General features: G+C 30.0%; 1 protein-coding gene and 1 long non-coding RNA gene across 2 annotated transcripts; one reads left to right on the top strand and one right to left on the bottom strand.

Moving 5' to 3' along the window:
• The first annotated feature begins 10580 nt into the window (after positions 1–10580).
• On the top strand, positions 10581–12752 carry LOC107942688 (receptor-like serine/threonine-protein kinase At3g01300). Its single transcript, XM_016876393.2, has 6 exons — positions 10581–11004; positions 11085–11407; positions 11489–11624; positions 11695–11828; positions 11923–12046; positions 12132–12752. Exons 1-6 carry the CDS (start codon positions 10887–10889, stop codon positions 12584–12586), a joined length of 1290 nt encoding a protein of 429 aa, XP_016731882.1. The 5' UTR covers positions 10581–10886; the 3' UTR covers positions 12587–12752.
• A 3195-nt stretch (positions 12753–15947) lies between these two features.
• Positions 15948–18109, bottom strand: LOC121217459 (uncharacterized). The gene is made up of 2 exons (XR_005913547.1): positions 17242–18109; positions 15948–16320 (listed from the first exon to the last, which is right to left on the bottom strand). It is a non-coding gene; the product is annotated as an uncharacterized lncRNA (long non-coding RNA).
• Positions 18110–20010: the final 1901 nt, after the last annotated feature.

Here is a 20010-nt window from a genome sequence, read left to right on the forward strand (position 1 = left end):
CATTTATGTGTAAGATAAATTTGAGGCTTTACTACACTCACCCCCATATTAGTAAAATGTTACAATGAAATTTGTGAGATTTTGGTTGAATAAGCTTACGAGTGTAGTGTTACAGAAGTTCGTGTACGGGAGAATAATAATGTGGTCGGAAAAGTGAATGAATTAGAAAATGAGGACAATATAAAAAGAGAGAAATATTTGATAGTTCTGAAAACTACTCAGGTTATCAAAATGGATATCATTCTATATGGATTGTAATTTTTTGATACTTTGTGTAGCTTCAGATGCTGAAATATCGCTATCCTGATTTTCTTATGAATCTATGTGATTATCTGTAAAAGATATGAAAATCCAAAATCATGTGTGAATTTGAAATATACTGTGGAAGTAAATCATTAACCTACCATCTGGTAAGATTTTCGGGGACGAAAATCCCTAAAGGGGGGAGAGTTGTAATAGCCCGATCTTAGGCTTAGTCGGAACAGTGGTTTCAGGACCACAAATCCGACGAAAAAAAAAATGTAATGGCTTGAATTTTCAGAGGTGTCGGAACGGTGATTCGAGATCACTAAATTCGACAAATGGATAGAAAATATTATTAATTTAGTAAGTATAAGTTAAATATGAAGTTAGGAAAATTTTTGAAATAGTGAATAGTGCACTAGAAATAAATATTAAAATAATTAGAATCGAAATGAGGTATCAAGACCTCGGGGATTTTAAACTGAGCCATAAATATTTTTATAAATATTTATGGAGTGTTAAAAAGTTAGTATTAAAGTTTCGTTAAGAAATTTTAAAGTTCCGATAATTAATTGAACAAAAAGGACTAAATTGTAACAAATGCAAAATTTTGGGAAATAATTAAATAGCTTAAATGATAAAAGGAAGAGGGCTTAAAAGGCAAATAGACCCAAGGTCTATTTGGGCTGGACGGCAGAGGCATGAAATCAACAAGAAAGTAAGGAGAATTAAGGGCAAAATTGGAAAATTGCAAAATTTGCTTAATAAAGTTAGGACCCAAGTGGAATTATCTAGATTTCTCTTCATTTTTCTGAATTCTCATCAGCTAAAACACCATGGAAGGGCTTCTTCAAGCTGGTTATTCATATTTTTATTACAAGTAAGTTCAATTCTTGACTATTTCTTGAAATTTTTGTATTTTTATGACTTTTACAACTAGGCCCACTTGTTAAATCCATTAGTTTTTGATTTTATGAAAGAAGTTGAAAGTTGATATGAATATGTGCTGGAAGTATATGATGATTTAGCATGAAATTAGAGCTTTAAATTGTTCATATGCTGATTTTATTGAAAGAATTGAATAGAAAGTGAATGTTTGGGACCTAATAGTAAAAGAGTTTGAAGATAGAGTTATATGTGGAAATTCTGAATTTAAATAGTTGTGTAACAACTTATAATGTCTAGTAAAGTACTAATTGAGAAAATTAGATTAATTGAGGGGTTAATTGAGAAAGGACCGAATTGTATAAACTGTGAAATTTGGGGCAAAATGGAAATCAACATTTTGCACTAAAGCAGTTTTGGACAGCAGCAGTAGTGTAACTTTGAAAAATCACCAAAAATTTTAGAGATTGAATTAGAGGATGAATAAAATATGAAACTAAAGCTTATTGAGTCTAGTTTCTTATAAAAGAAATGATGTGAGCAATGGAATTGTAAATCATGAGATATAATAGATTTTGTGAGACAAGGCAGAATGAATTCTGGTTCCCCTGTTCTGACTTTGGAAAATCATTAAAAATTGTACAAAAATGATTATGAGTTATAGTTTATATGGTTAGAATCCTTAATGAGTCTATTTTTAGAAGAAACAAGCTAAAACATCATCCGAATTCTGTAAAATGAGATAATTAATTTTAGTGAAGAGTGGTCGGAACTGTCAGACAGCGAAACAGGGGAAACTTTAGAGAATAAACTGTACTATTTGGCTGAACCAAAAATTATGAAAATTTTATGGTATGAAGATATGTGAGTCTAGTTTCAGGGAAAATTAACGGATCTTAATTTGGAGCTCTTTAGCTCCAGATAAAAATAATTTAGTGACTCTGACTCGGATAAACAGCTTTGAATATACATGTTAGTGAATATTGAAATTATGGTTAATGTTGTTTAAGTGTGTTATACACATTAAGGATGTGGAATGGAGAGGAGGAGGAGGAAAATTGGGAAATATATGAATGATTCGTGTATAAATGGTCATATGTTTGATTATAACTCATAAACGATGAAATATGAATGATGCTTATTTTTGTGCATTATTGGTCATGGTTTAAGCTCATGTGTGAAAATAAAGTTTCATAGTATGTGTGTATGGTATATTCAATATATGATTTGGCATGAAATAATACCATGAATGGTTTATGAATTAACACATGTTGGTAAGCCTGATATATGAATAAATGATCAAATTGAGCGGAACGTCGGATTTGAGTACTTCTGATCAAGTGACAAAGTGATAAGTGGTAGCTTTAGCTACACTTATCTGATCAAGTGACAAGTGGAAAGTGATAAGTAATAGCTTCGGCTATACTTATCTGATCAAGTGACAAAGTGATAAGTGATAGCTTCGGCTACACTTATCTGATCAAGTGACAAGTGAAAAGTGATAAGTGATAGCTTCGGCTATACTTATCTGATCAAGAGACAAAGTGATAAGTGATAGCTTTAGCTACACTTATCTGATCAAGAGATAAAGTGATGAGTGGCTACACTTATCTGATCAAGAAACAAAGTGATAAGTGGCTACACTTATCTGATCAAGAAACAAAGTGATAGGTGGCTACACTTATCTGATCAGGGACAAGTGATAAGTGATCATACGTAAGACCATAGTTATACTATGGCAAAGTGAAAGTGAAGTACTCAATTTTCCGTGACCGTTCCGTAATTTGATTAAGGATGGTAAGTGACAAATGGGCCCAAAAGAATTAAAGTAAATGGATAAGTGGTAGTGTATTTATATCAAGACGATGTTGTTATTCAAACTAAAGTGATATTTTCATTGCTAAATTGAGAATTTCATAAATGTGTTATTGAATGGTATAATCAATAAACATTGAGTTAAATGGTAAATACGTATTAGTTTTGAATTTGATGTCATTGAATTGTACGTGAATTAAATGGAAATTGCTAGTGATATGATTTAAATTATGAGCATGAGAAATTGCGAATTGAATGAAATGGAAATGAAGCATTAAATTGCATGAGTATGTATCGGGTCTCGCAGGCCTTAATTATTATGATTATAATATTTTGAGGATATATTGTGAAAAGTTATAGAAACATGTTAATTATTTTGAAAGTTTTAATTTTGATGAAATTTTATAACTCGGTTAAATACGTTTACAAGTGTATGTGTTTTGGTAATGCCTCGTACCCTATTCCGGTGTTGGATACGGGTAAGGGGTGTTACAAGTACTATCATAAGATACATCCATCCTTGAAGAGGAAGTACTAGGTGGGCATTCTCCATGAAAAAACCATTGTTTATAACCACGAACAAACCCATCAACAATTAGATGCTCATATACAACTTCACGATAATGCCAGTTTATGTTGACACACTTCTTACACGGGCAAAGAATCATGTTCTCTTGGCTTGCATATTGAAATGTAAAATTTAGAAATGTTTGTACTCCATTTCGATAACCGTCGCTTACCCTTGACAAATTCATCCAAGACCGGTCCATTTCTTATTTCTTGAAGCCTAATCTTGACAATAAATTGCACGGGTAAGTTATGTATTGTGTAAGCTATGTAAGTTGTGTATTATGTAAGTTATTATTATGCTTTAAGTTATGTAAGTAATGTATTATGTAAGTTGTGTATAATGTTAGTTATGTAAGTTATGTAAGTTATGTAAGTAAGTTATGTAAGTTATCAAAGTAATGTATGTTATGTAAGTTGTAAGTTATTATGTATTATGTAAGTTAAGATGGATTACGTAAGTTATGTAAGTTAAATGTATTATGTAAGTTGTAAGTTAGATGTATTATGTAAGTTGTAAGTTAGATGTATTATGTAAGTTGTAAGTTATTATGTATTATGTAAGTTATGTAAGTTAAATGTATTATGAAGGTTATGTAAGTTGTGTAAGAGATTTAAGTTATGTGAGTTTTGTATTATGTAAGTTATGTAGGTTATTTAGGTTATGTAAGTTTTGAGTTGTTCAGTGGTAGGTTATTGTTATTAAATATTAATATCTATTATTGTTAAATATTTTTTAATAAAAAATAAAAATAAATAATTTAATTATATTTTAACATAATTATTGTTAAGTACAATTTAATAAAATAATATATAATTTAATAACATTACTAATATAATTATTAATAATATTTAATAATAATTTTAACATAATTATTGTTAAGTACAATTTAATAAAATAATATATAATTTAATAACATTACTAATATAATTATTAATAATATTTAATAATAATTTTAATATAATTTTATTATTAAGAATATTTCATTGCCTAATATCATTTGCTTCAATCTAGCATCTCACTTGTTCTCTTAAGTCAAAATAGCCAATATTAAAATGAGTTTAACATACTGTATGATAATCCAATAATAACATTTTATTTTAATAGTCAATTTTAATAGAAAACATATATTTTTATATTTTTATATTTTATTTTATCTTTTATGATAACATGATAACAAAAATTAATTATAAGGTATACTCTTTATTAAATTAATTATTTATAACCCCGAATTGGTGAAATAAAAACCTTCAAAAATGTCAAAAAAATTACCCCATTGTTTATAACATTAGTTCTTTTCATATGTGAAATAAAAAATCAAAAGTCATAGTCCTATGTTTTTAAAAAACTCATAGTTCTTTTCAATTAATTATATGATTGCGTTTTTTGCACGAAGCTGCTGCAGAAAAAAACATGATAAATGGAAAATTCTATGTTCATAATCCTTTCTAAGCTAAAAGAACTGTTACCAATCGAAGTTAATTGATTTTCAACAAAAAAACCGAACACATGAGAATTCAAATGGAGATCAAATATAGTAAGATCACATTATACTTATTTTTCTATCATATTAAATATTCATGACAACTTCAAACATACAAAAAAGAGGTCTCCTGAAGATTCTTTTGCCTATTACATTGATATGGCCATCAATCCCTGTAGTTTAACAATATTCAAGATTTAGTCCATACATTTAAATTTAAATAAAGGCTTCTAGCAAAAGTGGAATTACATTGCTTAATGAAATCACAATGTTTGACCATTCCAATTACATTGCTTAATGAAATCACAATATTTTATCTTCTTGTAATTTAATTCTAGAATAATATTTTTATTATAATGTAAGCGTTAGAAAATATGTTAATTTATCTATGTTTAAAACTTTAATGAAATAAAAATATAAAAAATTATTAAATATCAAACTAAAAATACCATAAAATATTTTTAAAATATGGATAAATCTAAAACGAGCTTAAATTAACCATTTACAGATATAAGTATACTTAAACAAACATAAAAATTATTAAACCATACAGTAGCTTATTGTACCTTTTAAAGCATGACAAGTATTTTATGGTTTTCTAGCTTATTGTACCTTAAAGCTTGGAGTTAGCCTTCTTACTGCTCAACGCAACTGCTGTCTTCGAACTATTGTTTTCGTTTTATTTTGATTATTAAATTTTCTTCTCTTCTTTCTTTTAAATTTATTCATTAATCTCTTCAAAATTAAATATTTCGATCATTCTCTCATTAGTTGCAGTTAGATAAGTGACAATAAGTTGATGTCAACTTTTTTATTAGTCTAATAATAAATTTAACCCTCAAATATTTATGCATTCTATCAATTTAATCCTAAATAGAAAATATTTAACAAATTCAGTTATTACTATTTACAAAATTTTGATGAAAGTTCAAACCGTATTACTTTTTCACTATGAAAAGAATGGTGATATTTCCATAAATAAAGTAGTAAAGACATGAGGCGACATCTATTGAACAAAAAAATTCCCAGCCCAGGTGATAACATGAGAAGTGCTACAATTTTGTTTCTATTTATTTTGTTTCTATAATTAGTCTTAACGCAAAAATTATGTTGATATTTAGAGTTTATTTCATTTTATAAGAGGCTGAACGAGGAACTCAATAATAGGATAATTCGAATGGAGAAAGAATTAGATGGAAAACGGGCATTAGAAATGGAACTTCAGCAACTAAGAAAGAGATTGACAGTTTTGAAGCAGGTTGAGGCAAGTATTAAGAAGTTGAGAGAAATGGATATTAAACTTGCATTTTCATCAGCTTTTACTCCAAACCAATGAAAGCATTCCCAGTATAAAAGAAGTGAAAGCTATAGTGTACCTTCGCAACGATGAAGAAAAATGAAACGATTGAAAACCCTATACACAGAGAAGACGATTTCAAGACATTTCAGGGTCATCAACAAATAACAAACAAAAAAATTAAGCTAGACAAGAAAACCCAATGTTTAAATGCGCAGAATCGGGAAATCTTAGCTTAAATACTGTTTCCCCCGATAGAATCCGAATGTCTGCCCACCTTCTCCGTCTTCTTTGACTGGGTTATGTGAGTTAGCAAGAATCCGAAACAATGAAGGTAAATAATCCTTATAATTTTGCAAGAAACAGAACAACGGAACACCGAAGCTTTTCAATTAAAGAATCGCATGTAAGAAATCGCAGATAGAAAAAAGGATTAGGGATTTCGACAGATTGGGGATTTGGTGCTGGGGGCGGGGATTTAGTTGAAAACTGAAATATGTTTAAAACGACACCGTTGTCGATTCCAACTTTTACGGCGCTTACAATCAAACGCCACTAATTTTACAACATTTACGGCGTTTTGAGAATAAACGCCACTAATATTTAATTCGTCAATGAAACGGCGCTATTTCGTTCAATTTATATTAAAGATACTGCAGCGTTTATTCGCAAAAAGACACTAATATTTAGATTGTGTGGCGTTTTTCAGCAAAACGCCACTAATTATTCACTTTTAAAAAATATATTAATAAGTTTATAAGTTTTCAAATTATTTTTCAGCAGGTACATTGTTATGACTTTGTTAATATTATTTCAATAACATTATATAAAAATATGTTACATATTTAATAGATTAATTTTAAATGTTAAAATTTAATAAATTTTATAAATCATACAAATTTCATTTCATGAAACGGCTCCGTTTTATTCAATTTGCGGATATTATTCATATTTGCGGCGTTTTAGTAGAAAACGCCACTAAAATTTCATGTACAGAATCAGACGGTGCCGTTTTATTAAAACATAAGTAAACTTTCTGGCGTTTTCATAAAAAACGCCACAAATGATTAACTGAAGTTTAAAGATAATTTACGGCGTTTTTCGAAAAACTCCACAAATAAAAATGCAATAAATATTTGCTAAAATTTGAATAAATTTTATTATTTATTTATTTATCTCTTGTATATTTAATTTAAATTTTACACAAAAAAATATAAAATTTTAAGTAATATTTAAAAGTATTTAATATAAAAATTAATAACCCCTAATTCCCAAATTCCTAACCCATAACCCCTAAATCCCCTAAACCCTTAAAGCATAAACCATAAACCCCTAAATCTCCCTAACCCCTAAAGCATAACCCCTAAACCATTCCAATTATATAATTTTACTATTTAAATTTTACGTGAATAAATATTAAAATTTTATCAACATTCGAATTTATAAATTATTGATATTATTCAAATAAGGTATTACAATTTAAAATTTATGCTCTATTTTTAAGTTAAATTGGGTTGATGGAGATATGCCAGTATTCATTTCATGAAGCGGCGCTTAAAGAAAACGCCACAAATCTTACAAATTTTGAGGGTCAACTGAACTTGTCAATGAAACGGCTCCATTTTATTCAATTTTTCAAATATTATTTGCGGCGTTTTTCACAAAAACGCCACTAAATTATTTATATTTATTTATAAGTATTTGCGGATATTATTCATATTTGCGGCGTTTTAGTAGAAAACGCCACTAAAATTTCATGTACAGAATCAGACGGTGCCGTTTTATTAAAACATAAGTAAACTTTCTGGCGTTTTCATAAAAAACGCCACAAATGATTAACTGAAACAACGCCGTTTTGAGTTTAAAGATAATTTACGGCGTTTTTCTAAAAACGCCACAAATAAAAATGTAATCGAAATATATTTGCTAAAATTTGAATAAATTTTGTTATTTATTTATTTATCTCTTGTACATTTAATTTAAATTTTACATAAATACTTGTTAAAATTTTAAGTAATATTTAAAAATATTTAATATAAAAATTAATTAATAACCCTAATTCCTAAATTCCTAACCCATATATAACCCCTAAATCCCCTTTAACCCTTAAAGCATAAACCCTAAACTTCTCTAACCCCTAAACCGTAACCCCTAAAAAATTTATTATATAATTTTACTATTTAAATTTTACGTAAATAAATATTATTTAAAAATATTAAGTAATATTTAAAAGTATTTGATACATGTATCAATATCTACATGCATAAAGTGATCGATCATCTATCTATTATATATCTCTTAAATAATATAAACTATATACTCATAATTTAAATTCATCCAAATTTCTTATTAACTTAAATAACATATTTGATATAAAAATTAATAAAAACTATTTAATCTAAACTTAAACTCTAACCTTACCGTTCAAACCCTAAACCAAAAATCCCTAAACCCTAAACCCTAAACCCCTAAACCATAAATCTTAAATCTTAACTCTCCATAACCACAAAAGCATAACACCTAATCCCTAAACCCTAAATCCATACACTGACCTACTCCTTAAACTCTAAACCATATACTATAATGATAATTAATTCAATATTTTAAATTTAATACTACCTCTTTTACGATTATATAAGAAATTATTTAATATATAAACTAAAAAAATCAGTAATGTATCCAAAAAACTTTAAAAATATTTTAAATAATAGTTTTTTAATTTTTCAATTTTAAGAAATACTTTAAATTATTTTAAATCCCTGATCATTAGCTGCGCTTTTCTAAAAACGCCGCTAAATCCCTCAAAAGCACAGAAAACGACGACGTTGCGCTTAGTTTTTTTTGCGGCGCTTTCCAAAAAACGCCGCTAAAGACTGAACATTAGCGGCGCTTTAACAAAAACGCCGCTAAAATCCCCGAAAGCCAGAAAACGGCGTCGTTGGGCTTAGGTTTTTTGCGGCGCATTAACAAAAACGCCGCTAAAGACTTCAACATTAGCGGCGCTTTCTGTAAAAGCGCCACTAAATCCCTGAAAGCTCGGGAGACGACGTCATTGCGCTAGTATTAAGTAGCGGCGCTTTTCCAGAAACGCTGCTAAAGACCTAACCATTAGCGGCGCTTTATAGAAAGCGCCGCTACATCCCTGAAAGCTCGAGAAACGACATCGTTGGGCTTAGTTATTTTTCCGGCGCTTTCCTAGAAACGCCGCTAAAGCCTTCAGCATTAGCGGCGCTTACTGAAAAAAGCCGCTAAATCACCGAATGCTGGGAAACGGCGTCGTTGCGCTAGGTTTTTTGCGGCGCTTTCTCAAAAATGCCGGTAATGATTATTTTCAGCGGCGTTTTTTATAATGCACCGCTAATGATTGATCTTTAGTGGCGTTTGTTATCCAAACGCCGCGAAAAATGACGCTAAAAGCCTGTTTTGGTGTAGTGCATATTGGTTTAAGGCATGTCAAATAAACCAAAAGTATGGGTGCATAAATCGATGAATTGTAATATAACTTTTACTATTAAATAAAATAAAAAATAGTGAAAGATTTATAAATAAAATATTAATAATTTTATTTAAATATAATTAAATAATAATTAATTTAATTAAATGCTAAAATCTTAAACTTGACCTTCAAGACTTTAAACTTAAGATTTTAAATATAAGAATTATTAATAATATTTATTTATAGTAGTTATAATTAATGTTTAATTATGTTTAAATAAAATTAATAATATTTATTTACAAGTTTATCATATTTTTTTGTTTAATTTAATTATGATATGGCATGTTAATATTTACGATGGTAAATGAAACTTAAACACAATTATACATTGAATATTATTCCTAAAAGTAGTATATTAGTATGGTTATATAGATAATTTATTTATTTTTAATAAAATAAAATTTCAATCATGCAACTATTCAAACCTCAATGCTCAAGAACTTAATATCAAAATCAATGTCTTGTTTAGGGGCGGAGACAAGGCAGCAGCCGATCCTCTTAAAATGAAAAAAAATTCTTTTAATTTTTTTATAATTTATAATATTTTAAATTAATAATAGTAAAATTGCACTTTGTTCCTTTAAATAATAAAAAATTGATTTAATCTTTTAAAATTATAAAGATATAAGGTATTAAAAGGATGAAATTGTATTTTTATAATTTTGGACTCTCCAAAAAGAAAATATTTTGGATTTGCCCATGGTATTATTAATAAAATTATTTACATTTTCTTAATCTATATATATATATATATATAAAGTATTTCTCGTACCGTGGCATTAGTAAAACCATCTTGGAAGAGATGGAGGCAATTGCCACCCCCCAAAAAAAAGGTGGTTAAAAAGAAAGTTCTTTTTGTAGACATTACTGCGATGATGCTTATGATGATGCCTATAATCTCCGACACCCACAATCCTGTCTCTCTGTCTTTCCTTCTTTCTTGACTAACTCAATTATCTTTTCTTCATTTGCTTTATTCCCACATGGCCAGTCTCTCCTCCTTCATCTCCTTGTTCCTTAATCTCATGCAAGAATGACTACTTTCATTTGTTTAACGTGGTGACTAACTGAAGCACTTTCTCTTCCTAACTTGTTCTCCATGGCTGACAACAACTGTGACTGTTGGACTTTCTTGAAACGTGGCGTTTGCAACTCCTCTTCTTCTACCACTCACTCTGCTAACACAATTCCCCGCACTAGTCTGGTTTATGATGCTGGTATTTTCTGAATTTTGTTCCTTTTTTCTTTAAAGTTTCAATATTTTGAAAGAAGACTGATTCTCAATCATTGTATGCAGCTACTGAGACAAGATGTCTAAATGCTAGTAATAGAGAGTTGTTCCCTCCAAATGAAGCTCGTCTTTCATCTGATAATCTCGATCCACCAACATCCACAAAAACCAAATCACCACGACAGCTTCTTCAATTTACTTTTCAAGAGCTAAAATCTGCAACAGGGAACTTTAGACCTGACAGCATACTTGGTGAAGGTGGTTTTGGGTATGTCTTCAAAGGGTGGATAGAGGAAAATGGAACAGCACCGGCCAAACCAGGTTCAGGGATCACTGTTGCTGTCAAGAGTTTGAAACTGGATGGTCTTCAAGGCCACAGAGAATGGGTGGTAATTAGTAGAAAAAACAAAACAAAATAACATATGTGCTTTCATGGGTTAGTCAATGAAACTTGGGTTGATTCATTGCAGGTTGAGGTTGCCTTCCTTGGACAACTTCATCATCCTAACCTTGTTAAACTCATTGGTTACTGCATTGAAGAGGATCACCGGTTGCTTGTCTATGAATTTATGACCCGAGGAAGTCTTGAAAACCATCTGTTTAGAAGTGAGTCTCAGATCCTTTTAGAATTGACCCTTATATGAAACAAATGCTGATATTGCCTAATTTTGCAAAGGGACAATACCTCTTCCCTGGTCAAATAGGATTAAGATCACACTTGGCGCAGCAAAAGGATTGGCTTTTCTTCATGGCGGTCCAGAACCAGTCATTTATAGAGATTTTAAAACATCCAACATTTTACTTGATTCGGTATGTATGTATGCATGTATGTATGAATGACTGTATTTCTTATTGACATTAGCTTTGGTGATTTATATCATTGATATCTAAATTATTATTGCAGGAATATAATGCAAAGCTTTCAGATTTTGGTCTAGCAAAAGCTGGTCCTCAAGGAGACAAAACACATGTTTCTACTAGAGTTGTCGGAACCTATGGCTATGCTGCACCAGAGTATGTTATGACAGGTATTATAATTCTCAGACATGATCTTAACTAATTCAAAGATGGAAATTTGATTCAACATTGGATACATACATTTTTTTTTCTCAGGACACTTGACATCTAAAAGTGACGTTTACAGCTTCGGTGTTGTCTTACTCGAGATTTTGACCGGCCGAAGATCGATGGACAAGAAGCGTCCTAGTGGCGAGCAGAATCTAGTTACATGGGCTCGGCCGTATTTAGCTGACAAGAGAAAACTTTACCAACTGGTGGATCCCCGGTTAGAGCTAAATTATTCTCTTAAAGGGGTACTTAAAGTTTCTCAATTAGCTTACAGTTGCCTCCATAGGGACCCTAAAGCCCGTCCTACAATGGATGAAGTAGTGAAAGTCCTCTCTCAATTGCAAGACCTTAATGATCTCGCCATATTATCGCATCATTCTCGTCTATCTCAACAAGGGAGACGTAAAAAGAAACCAGAGGGATCCAAAAGCACCAAAGATTCCCCTTTGAATATTGGCAAACATAGGAAAGATGAAATCAAACTTCAATTATGTAAGTAGTGGCTCCAACACTGGTAATTGATTTGCACAACATGAATGTCAATTTACTTTTGAGTTCTGGGATTTGTTTTTTTTAATGTTCCTCCATTAATACTATGCTTTAGAGCTCGATTGGATACATATGTAATTATATCATTTTCAACTTGTGAGGCGTTTGTGTACAATATATTACATGTTGATGTCCCCTTCATACATTCCATTTAGTCCATGATAAGACAGTGGGTTATTTGCAGCAAATGAAATCTATATTTTCCATCAGCTGTACTCTTTCAAACTAGAATCTGATCCCTGTCTTTACTTTTTATTCTGAAAATCACTTCCAAAAGGAGAGCACTGTAGAGGTGTTCATGGGCCGGGCCCAGAAAAAAATTCGGCTCGCGTCCTAGGTCCGGGCCCGGCTCAAAATATGGGCCTAAAATTTTGTCCAGGCCCAGCCCAGGAAAAAATTCTTAAGTCCGAGCCTGGCCCGGCCCAATTTTTTAATAAATACTAAAAAAGTGGTGCTTGAGGCCCGGCCCATTTTCTAAACGGGCCTCATTTTTTTTTCTAAATCTATATTTCGGGCCTATATTTTTACTCGAACCTTTCTATATTTCAGACGAGCCATTGGGCCGGGCCAGGCCGCCCGACCCATGAGCACCTCTAGAGAGCAGTTCAATAATGTAAGGTACATATTTTGTATAGCATTCAATTTGCAATCTAAGCTTTACTTCAAGGGAACCAGAATTTTTTTTAGGGGTGTTAAATTGAATTATAAAATTTTTAAAAGATTTGTGTGTAATTTTATCATATATTAATTTATGATTTCATTATTTTTGAAGAGATTAAATATAATTTTTTATATTTAAAGGGGTCAAAATATAATTTTATCATAAATTAATTTACAATTTTATTATTTTCAGAGAGATTAAAATAAAAAAAAAATCAGTTTTAGGGGCCAGCCCCAGCCAGCGACTAGCTTCACTTCTGCTTTACTTGATTCTATAAATCATTTCCTTAAGAGACTACTGTAAAAAAAGAGAGAGCAAATTCCCAAATTCTTTACAAATAAAAGTGGTTTAATTATGTTTGCATTTCCCCGTTTATACTTACTTTTTTTTTAGTGTCTTAAAGAAAAAGAAACCATTATAATTGGCTTTAACAATAGTAGCTCTAGAGAATATCATGCTGACTATCAATGGTGATTGATAGATTTTAACATTAGGAGTTTAATTAATTTTTAAAAAAATTCAAAAAAAAAAATTTAACCAAGACTATGGCTCGTATAAAAATCTCCGATGAATGGTAATGAGATCGAAAATTAAAGATTTGAGACCATCAACTTATTTGAATTATCTTTGATAAAAAAAATATAATTTAGATCTGAGTCTTGATCTAAATACAATATTTAAAAAAGACACAAAGAATAACTCATATCATTTAAATGTTTATTAAAAATTTTAAATGCAGTTCCAAATAAGTATTAACGAATTTGGATTTCGCGACTTGAGATTTTAAAGAGAGAGAAGTGTGAATTAAGTAATTTGTATCGATAAAAATAATAAATTTCTCATTTATGGTCTCTCATTTTGCAATCATACAAAATAAAATAAATTAAATTAAATTAGTGTTTAATATATTATATTATCATTGGATAAGTTGATCTCATATCGGTGAATTGAATTCTAAAAATTCATCATCATATTTCATCATTTGACTTATTAAAACATATGGATAAAATCAACAAATGTTAAAGTATATTACATTTTTAAGGAAAAACTCAAACTCAAACCTTAGATACAATATTATTAAGAGAAGTAATCTCAAATCCTGAACATAAAGAAATTCCATCAAATGCGTAAAAAGTACAGATCTTTCCAAGATGGAACAATGGTAGTTGATGAAAGAGTGGGTTGTTTGAGGAGAAACTGCTAGGTTTTCTTGTTTTTTCAAAAAACTAGGATGCGATCGACTTTTAAGGTTCTTTTCTTTTAATTTTTTTTTACTTCTTTTAGGAATGGACGATTTAAATCCCTTAGGAAATAAATAGGATATAGCTCTAATATTAATTAGGATTTGTTCCATCAGACTGATGAGTATACAGGGTCAGGCGTTGATGAGCACATTGAACTATCCATGTGGTTGAGAGCCTTCACATGGTACCCATGCAGAGAATATTTAAATTTAAACTTTAATGGTAGCCGTTTCTTATTAAAAAAAAAAAGGCATATGAAGTTGGTCATAAAAAATTTGATGATTTTTAAATTTAAGATTATATTATTTTTTAATTAAAAAAAAGGAAATTTTATATTATATTTTTAAAATAATGAATTGGACCGGATTTACGTAATGGAGCAGATCACACAACAGTTGGTGTACAGATCTAGTATACTGGGCAAACTGATGGCATGGCCTAGCCTCATATTTATTAACTTGTAATTTATGAAGTGTTTTAAGTAATTGTATTTTAAAAATAAAAGGTGAATAGTTTTGTTGAAAATAAATTGTATCATTTTCAAGCTCACTTGATTTAATACAGTAGGAATTAGGCAAATCAACCCCATAAAATTTTAAACACAATGACCATATATTTGCTTAATTAATTTCTATATTAAACACAATGGTTGTAGCACAAATGTCTTTAGACTGTGATTTTCATTTTAATTTGATATTCAAATTTCAAAATATTCTAATTGTATCCTTTAATTGTTGATATTATATTAAATAGGTACTTCATTAAAACTGTTAATTTAATAGTTAAATGGTATGAAAAATCTTATATGATATAATTTAAAATGTAACTTTTAAAAATAAAAACTAAAAATAAAGTAAAACCGAAAAAGGAGAATGGATGATAAAAATTTTGTAAAAACTTCAAAAATCTCAAAACTAAGATTTATACATCCATTTTTACAATATTCATTTTTCTTTAAACTATGATACATAAGATTTGACTTATTATTTAATGGTTATATTAATGATTTTAGTAACGAGAGGACCTTATTGACATAAATTCAATAGTTTAAGAATGTAATTAAAATGTTCTTAAATTTAGAGACTAATTTAAAATAAAAGTTATAGTTTAGAGATGTTATGCAAATAAATTAGGAGCATTTTCCTTTCTTGAAGTGATAATTTAGAATTTATTTCAAAATCCATAACTCACATATTATGTGATAAAAATCAATCTTTGGTAAATCATAGAAAATATTTAACATTTAATTTTTTGTTTAATACAAAATTTTCAAAAAGAAATGCTGAATAAAATAATATATATTTAAAATGAATTGCCACTTTGCTATCAATGTATGTCGGACATAGCCAAACCCGTTAGTAGCAAAATGTCATTTTATGACGAAACCACTGAAACAATTTACCCATATTGAAAGTAATCACTATTTTACTGGATAATGAAACAGTGAAATTATACATTTAATGGGCTCAAACTCGTAATTACGACAAATGGTCTATTGGATAATGAAACAGTAGACAGCTAATAAATGGACAATATTGGAGGTGTTAAAAAAAGCCAAGGACCAGATCTTCATCCATTTGATTGCTATTATATCACCAAAACATTGAGCAATATCTGTATCTAAAATACATACAATAAGAATATGGGTGCAACATGTTCAAAGGAAATCAACAAAACTTGTTTGCAGCGGTTTACACCATAGTCGGATGATCATCCTTGCAAAATAGCCACAAAACAAAACAACTACGTACCTGCTGTGTCTCATCAGTTCGACAATAAACTGGAAAAAAACCATGCAAAAATTCAAAATAAAAAGATACTGTATCCAGGATATACATACATACATATATATGAACAGTAACTAAAAAGGAACAACAGGAAGAAGAGCTTGGAAGCAAAATAGAAGGGATGTGGAAAGTGATATTGGCGCGGCTCAATCTGAGATCGTATTTTACGACTGAATCAATTCGTAAATCCGTCTTCGGATTGAACCTCACCAACATCGCTTTCTTTTCTTTTGCTTCTCAAGCATTGAGCATGATCAAATGCATGAAAAGAAGAAGAAGAAGATATTAATGATCATCCCTCACTAATATTGCAACGAGAGAATCACACTTCGATCGGTGTTTAAAGAGTTTGTGCCACCTTTGAAGCTTTTATACACTTTGCATGGTTGCCATTCCCCTTACCAACCAGCCAACAACAACAAGAAGAAGAAGACGAAGAAAAAGAGGGTACTTGAATAGAGAAGTTTTAGATATGGCCCCCATGACAGTAAAATTTGATCTTCTTTTTTTCCAGTGTCCCTGGTAGGGCAAAAAAGATGCCTAGCTTCATGGAGTAGAAGGTGGAGATCATGGCGGTTTTGCTGGTGGTTGGGAGAATGATAATGACAAAGTGGGATCTCTATATCATGATTTTTATTCCTTCCTTAATTGTGTCAAAATCAAGGCAAAATTTTGATGCTTAAACTATTAATCTGTCTAATCACTGAATTTAATTATGAAATGGGCTAAAAGCAAATTACAGAAAAAAAAATCTAAAAATCAATTATTATTCAACAAGAAGACAAATACAGTAAAAATATGATGTTTCTTGGTGCACTAAGACATAAACATGTTGCTACATTTATGAGGAAAAAAAACATTAACAAAAGACAAATGGAGGAGACATTCTTCTGTTTAATTCAAAAAGTACTCACCTTAATGTAAACCTCAAAGTTTTCAGCAAAAGTATTTGATGATCATCACTGTTGATTATGGAGTACCACTCAAATCAATCAAAAAACAAGGCTGAATTAGGGTTCAAACGGAGGAAAAACAAAAAGGAAAAGAAAAAGAAAGGTGATGAGATTGTCAACAAAAGAAACAACCATTATAACTTTATTTGATGCACGAGAGAAGAAGAACTAAGAGAGTGATTACAGGTGGAGATTTAAATAGAAATTGCTATTTCGTTAACATTTTCGATATTTATTGCAATTGATTGTCGTTAATTTAAAAATGTGATTACGGAATATGGGATGTGAGGACCGAGGGGGAAGAAGGTGAGGGAAATGATGAACTTACTTTTTAGGGTTTGCCATGCTTAATTTGTACTCAATAAAAATCAAATTCCTTCTCTTGCGCATGCACCTGGAAACAGTCTCCTCAAAAAGGGAAATAAAGAACCCTACCCAAAAAAACTCTTTTCCGCCTTTCTATCTGATGTTAATCAAGTGAATAAGATAGTTGGCTTATATGTACGTATCCGTATATATCAATATCAATGACTTTTTACAAGATTCATCTCTGAGTTCAACTTGTACCGAATCTTTATTCAGCTGATATTATTGAAGTTTTGAACTCAGTGTAGATACGTGAGTATAATATACCCCTATACGTATGTATGTGTGTATGTATGTATGTATGTATGTATGTATGTATGCATAGTATTAGTTAGATTCATACAAACCGGCGCGTAGCAATTAGCAAAAAAAAGGGGCAAAGATTTGGTTGGGTTGTAAGAAGCCAAAGCGGAGACACCGGCGCTAAAGGAGCCCTGCCTTGGGCCTGCACTAGGGAACACACTCCTTGGGTTTTGCTTCATCTTTTTTTTTTTTTTTCCTCTCTCTCTTTTCCATTTCTTTCAAACAAGGGAGTGGCGGGTCCTCCTTTTTCTTCTTATTCTTCTTCTTGAAGATTTTGGGAACTGTTAAAAAAAGAAGCAACCTTTTTTTTAATTAAAAAATAAATAAAGCACCCTTCTTCTCTAACACTCATGTGTTTGGGGGGATAAGTTGGCATGCCACTACCAATACAGATTCGCTCACGCCTTCAACCATTCCATTCCCTTCTCACCAGATCCTAGGAACCCCTTTTTTTTTTAATCTCAGTTTTTGCATATTTTTGGTCTCAATAAATGGACGATAGGTCAAACGCTATAGTATATAGCACAATATTTAGCTTTTATTTTATTTTACATTGTTTTTATTTATTAATTTTTATTTAAGCCACTTAAAAAAAATAATTTAATTAGTAACCATCAAGCGTTTGATTCGACTATCAATACGATATATCAAATCTATTATTGAGTAAAAGATTGTATCTTAGAATAAATCGATTTAACAATTCGTGTCAAAAATAAGATTTAAAATTAAAATACAAATTATTTGAAAATTGAAATTTAGTTTAAAATGGAACAGATTCAGAATGAAGAGTGGGAAGATAGATTTGGAAGGTGAGGTTGTTGTTGATTAAAGGGGTGGGGACAAAGAGACACCCATGTTTCTTACTAATGCAGAGATTTATTCAACTTGTATGGAATAGTAATGGCCCATCATCATCATCATGTTGGCTTTTATCACCCAAAGCTAGCTTACTTTTTTAGCATCTCTACAATGAAAGTGTGTAGTTGAATGACTTTTGATTTTTCAAGTTTCCACTATTTTTATTATTTTTTCTTTTATACTCTTTTACTTTTGTTCTATCAAGTGGAGAAATTTGAGGAATTAATGCATCCATCCGTAACAAAAGATATAATAAAATAAATTCATATTCCATGCACTTCCAAAAAATTAAATATAATTATTATACTTTTAATAATTGACTTTATATAAGCTACTTTGACCGGGGAGGGGATTAGTTTGGTTTACTATTTGAACTTTGGGTTAGAATGTAATCTACAGTTCAAAGTGTAAAAACTATTTTTTAAATAAATATCAAATTTATATAGTAATTTGATACATTAAATTTCATTTGATGCAATTATACACATAAATATTATATTGTCATAATATATATATGAATTTTTTATTCTAATTCAACTGTACACATTTAAAATAATAAATATATACATTTATTTTCATATTAGATTAATATAACTGTTTGTGTATGTAAATTATGTAATATTAAATGTGAAATGATGTTAATTTTGATCATATTATCAGTGATTATTGAAAGTTAAATCAAATTAAAATTTAATATATAAAATTAAAATTTATACCTAACATTTCACATTAAATCAAAATTTATTTATAGTTTTAATATTTATACCTAGAAAAAAAATATTTCATATATCGAAATTTTAACCTTTTTTTTTTACCTTACATTTAAAATTAAAAATACGATTAAAATGTGATTATTAATCATAATACTAAATGGGCCTAACACCAAGATCAATGACATTATGAACCGTAGCAATAAAGATAAAAGAAGTTGACCTTTTTTCTGGGTTTCTGGTAAGAAAGGTCAAGAAAGTGCATTTGAGAAACGAGAACATTGAAAGCAAGATTTAAGCTTTTAACAAAACGTGGGGTGAGGACTGAGGAGTATGTTTCAATCATGGAAGGCAACTAGGCCAAACTTGGGGTTGTCAGTTTGTGGAGACAAGAAAGACACACCTCTACCTTCAAGATCTCGAGAGTTTTATTACCCATCTCTTTCTCAATTCTCTTACATTGCCTTAAACCATACTATTATTTACTGTCCAC

This window comes from Gossypium hirsutum, chromosome D05 (genome assembly GCF_007990345.1).
Source record: "Gossypium hirsutum isolate 1008001.06 chromosome D05, Gossypium_hirsutum_v2.1, whole genome shotgun sequence".
NCBI lineage: Eukaryota > Viridiplantae > Streptophyta > Magnoliopsida > Malvales > Malvaceae > Gossypium > Gossypium hirsutum.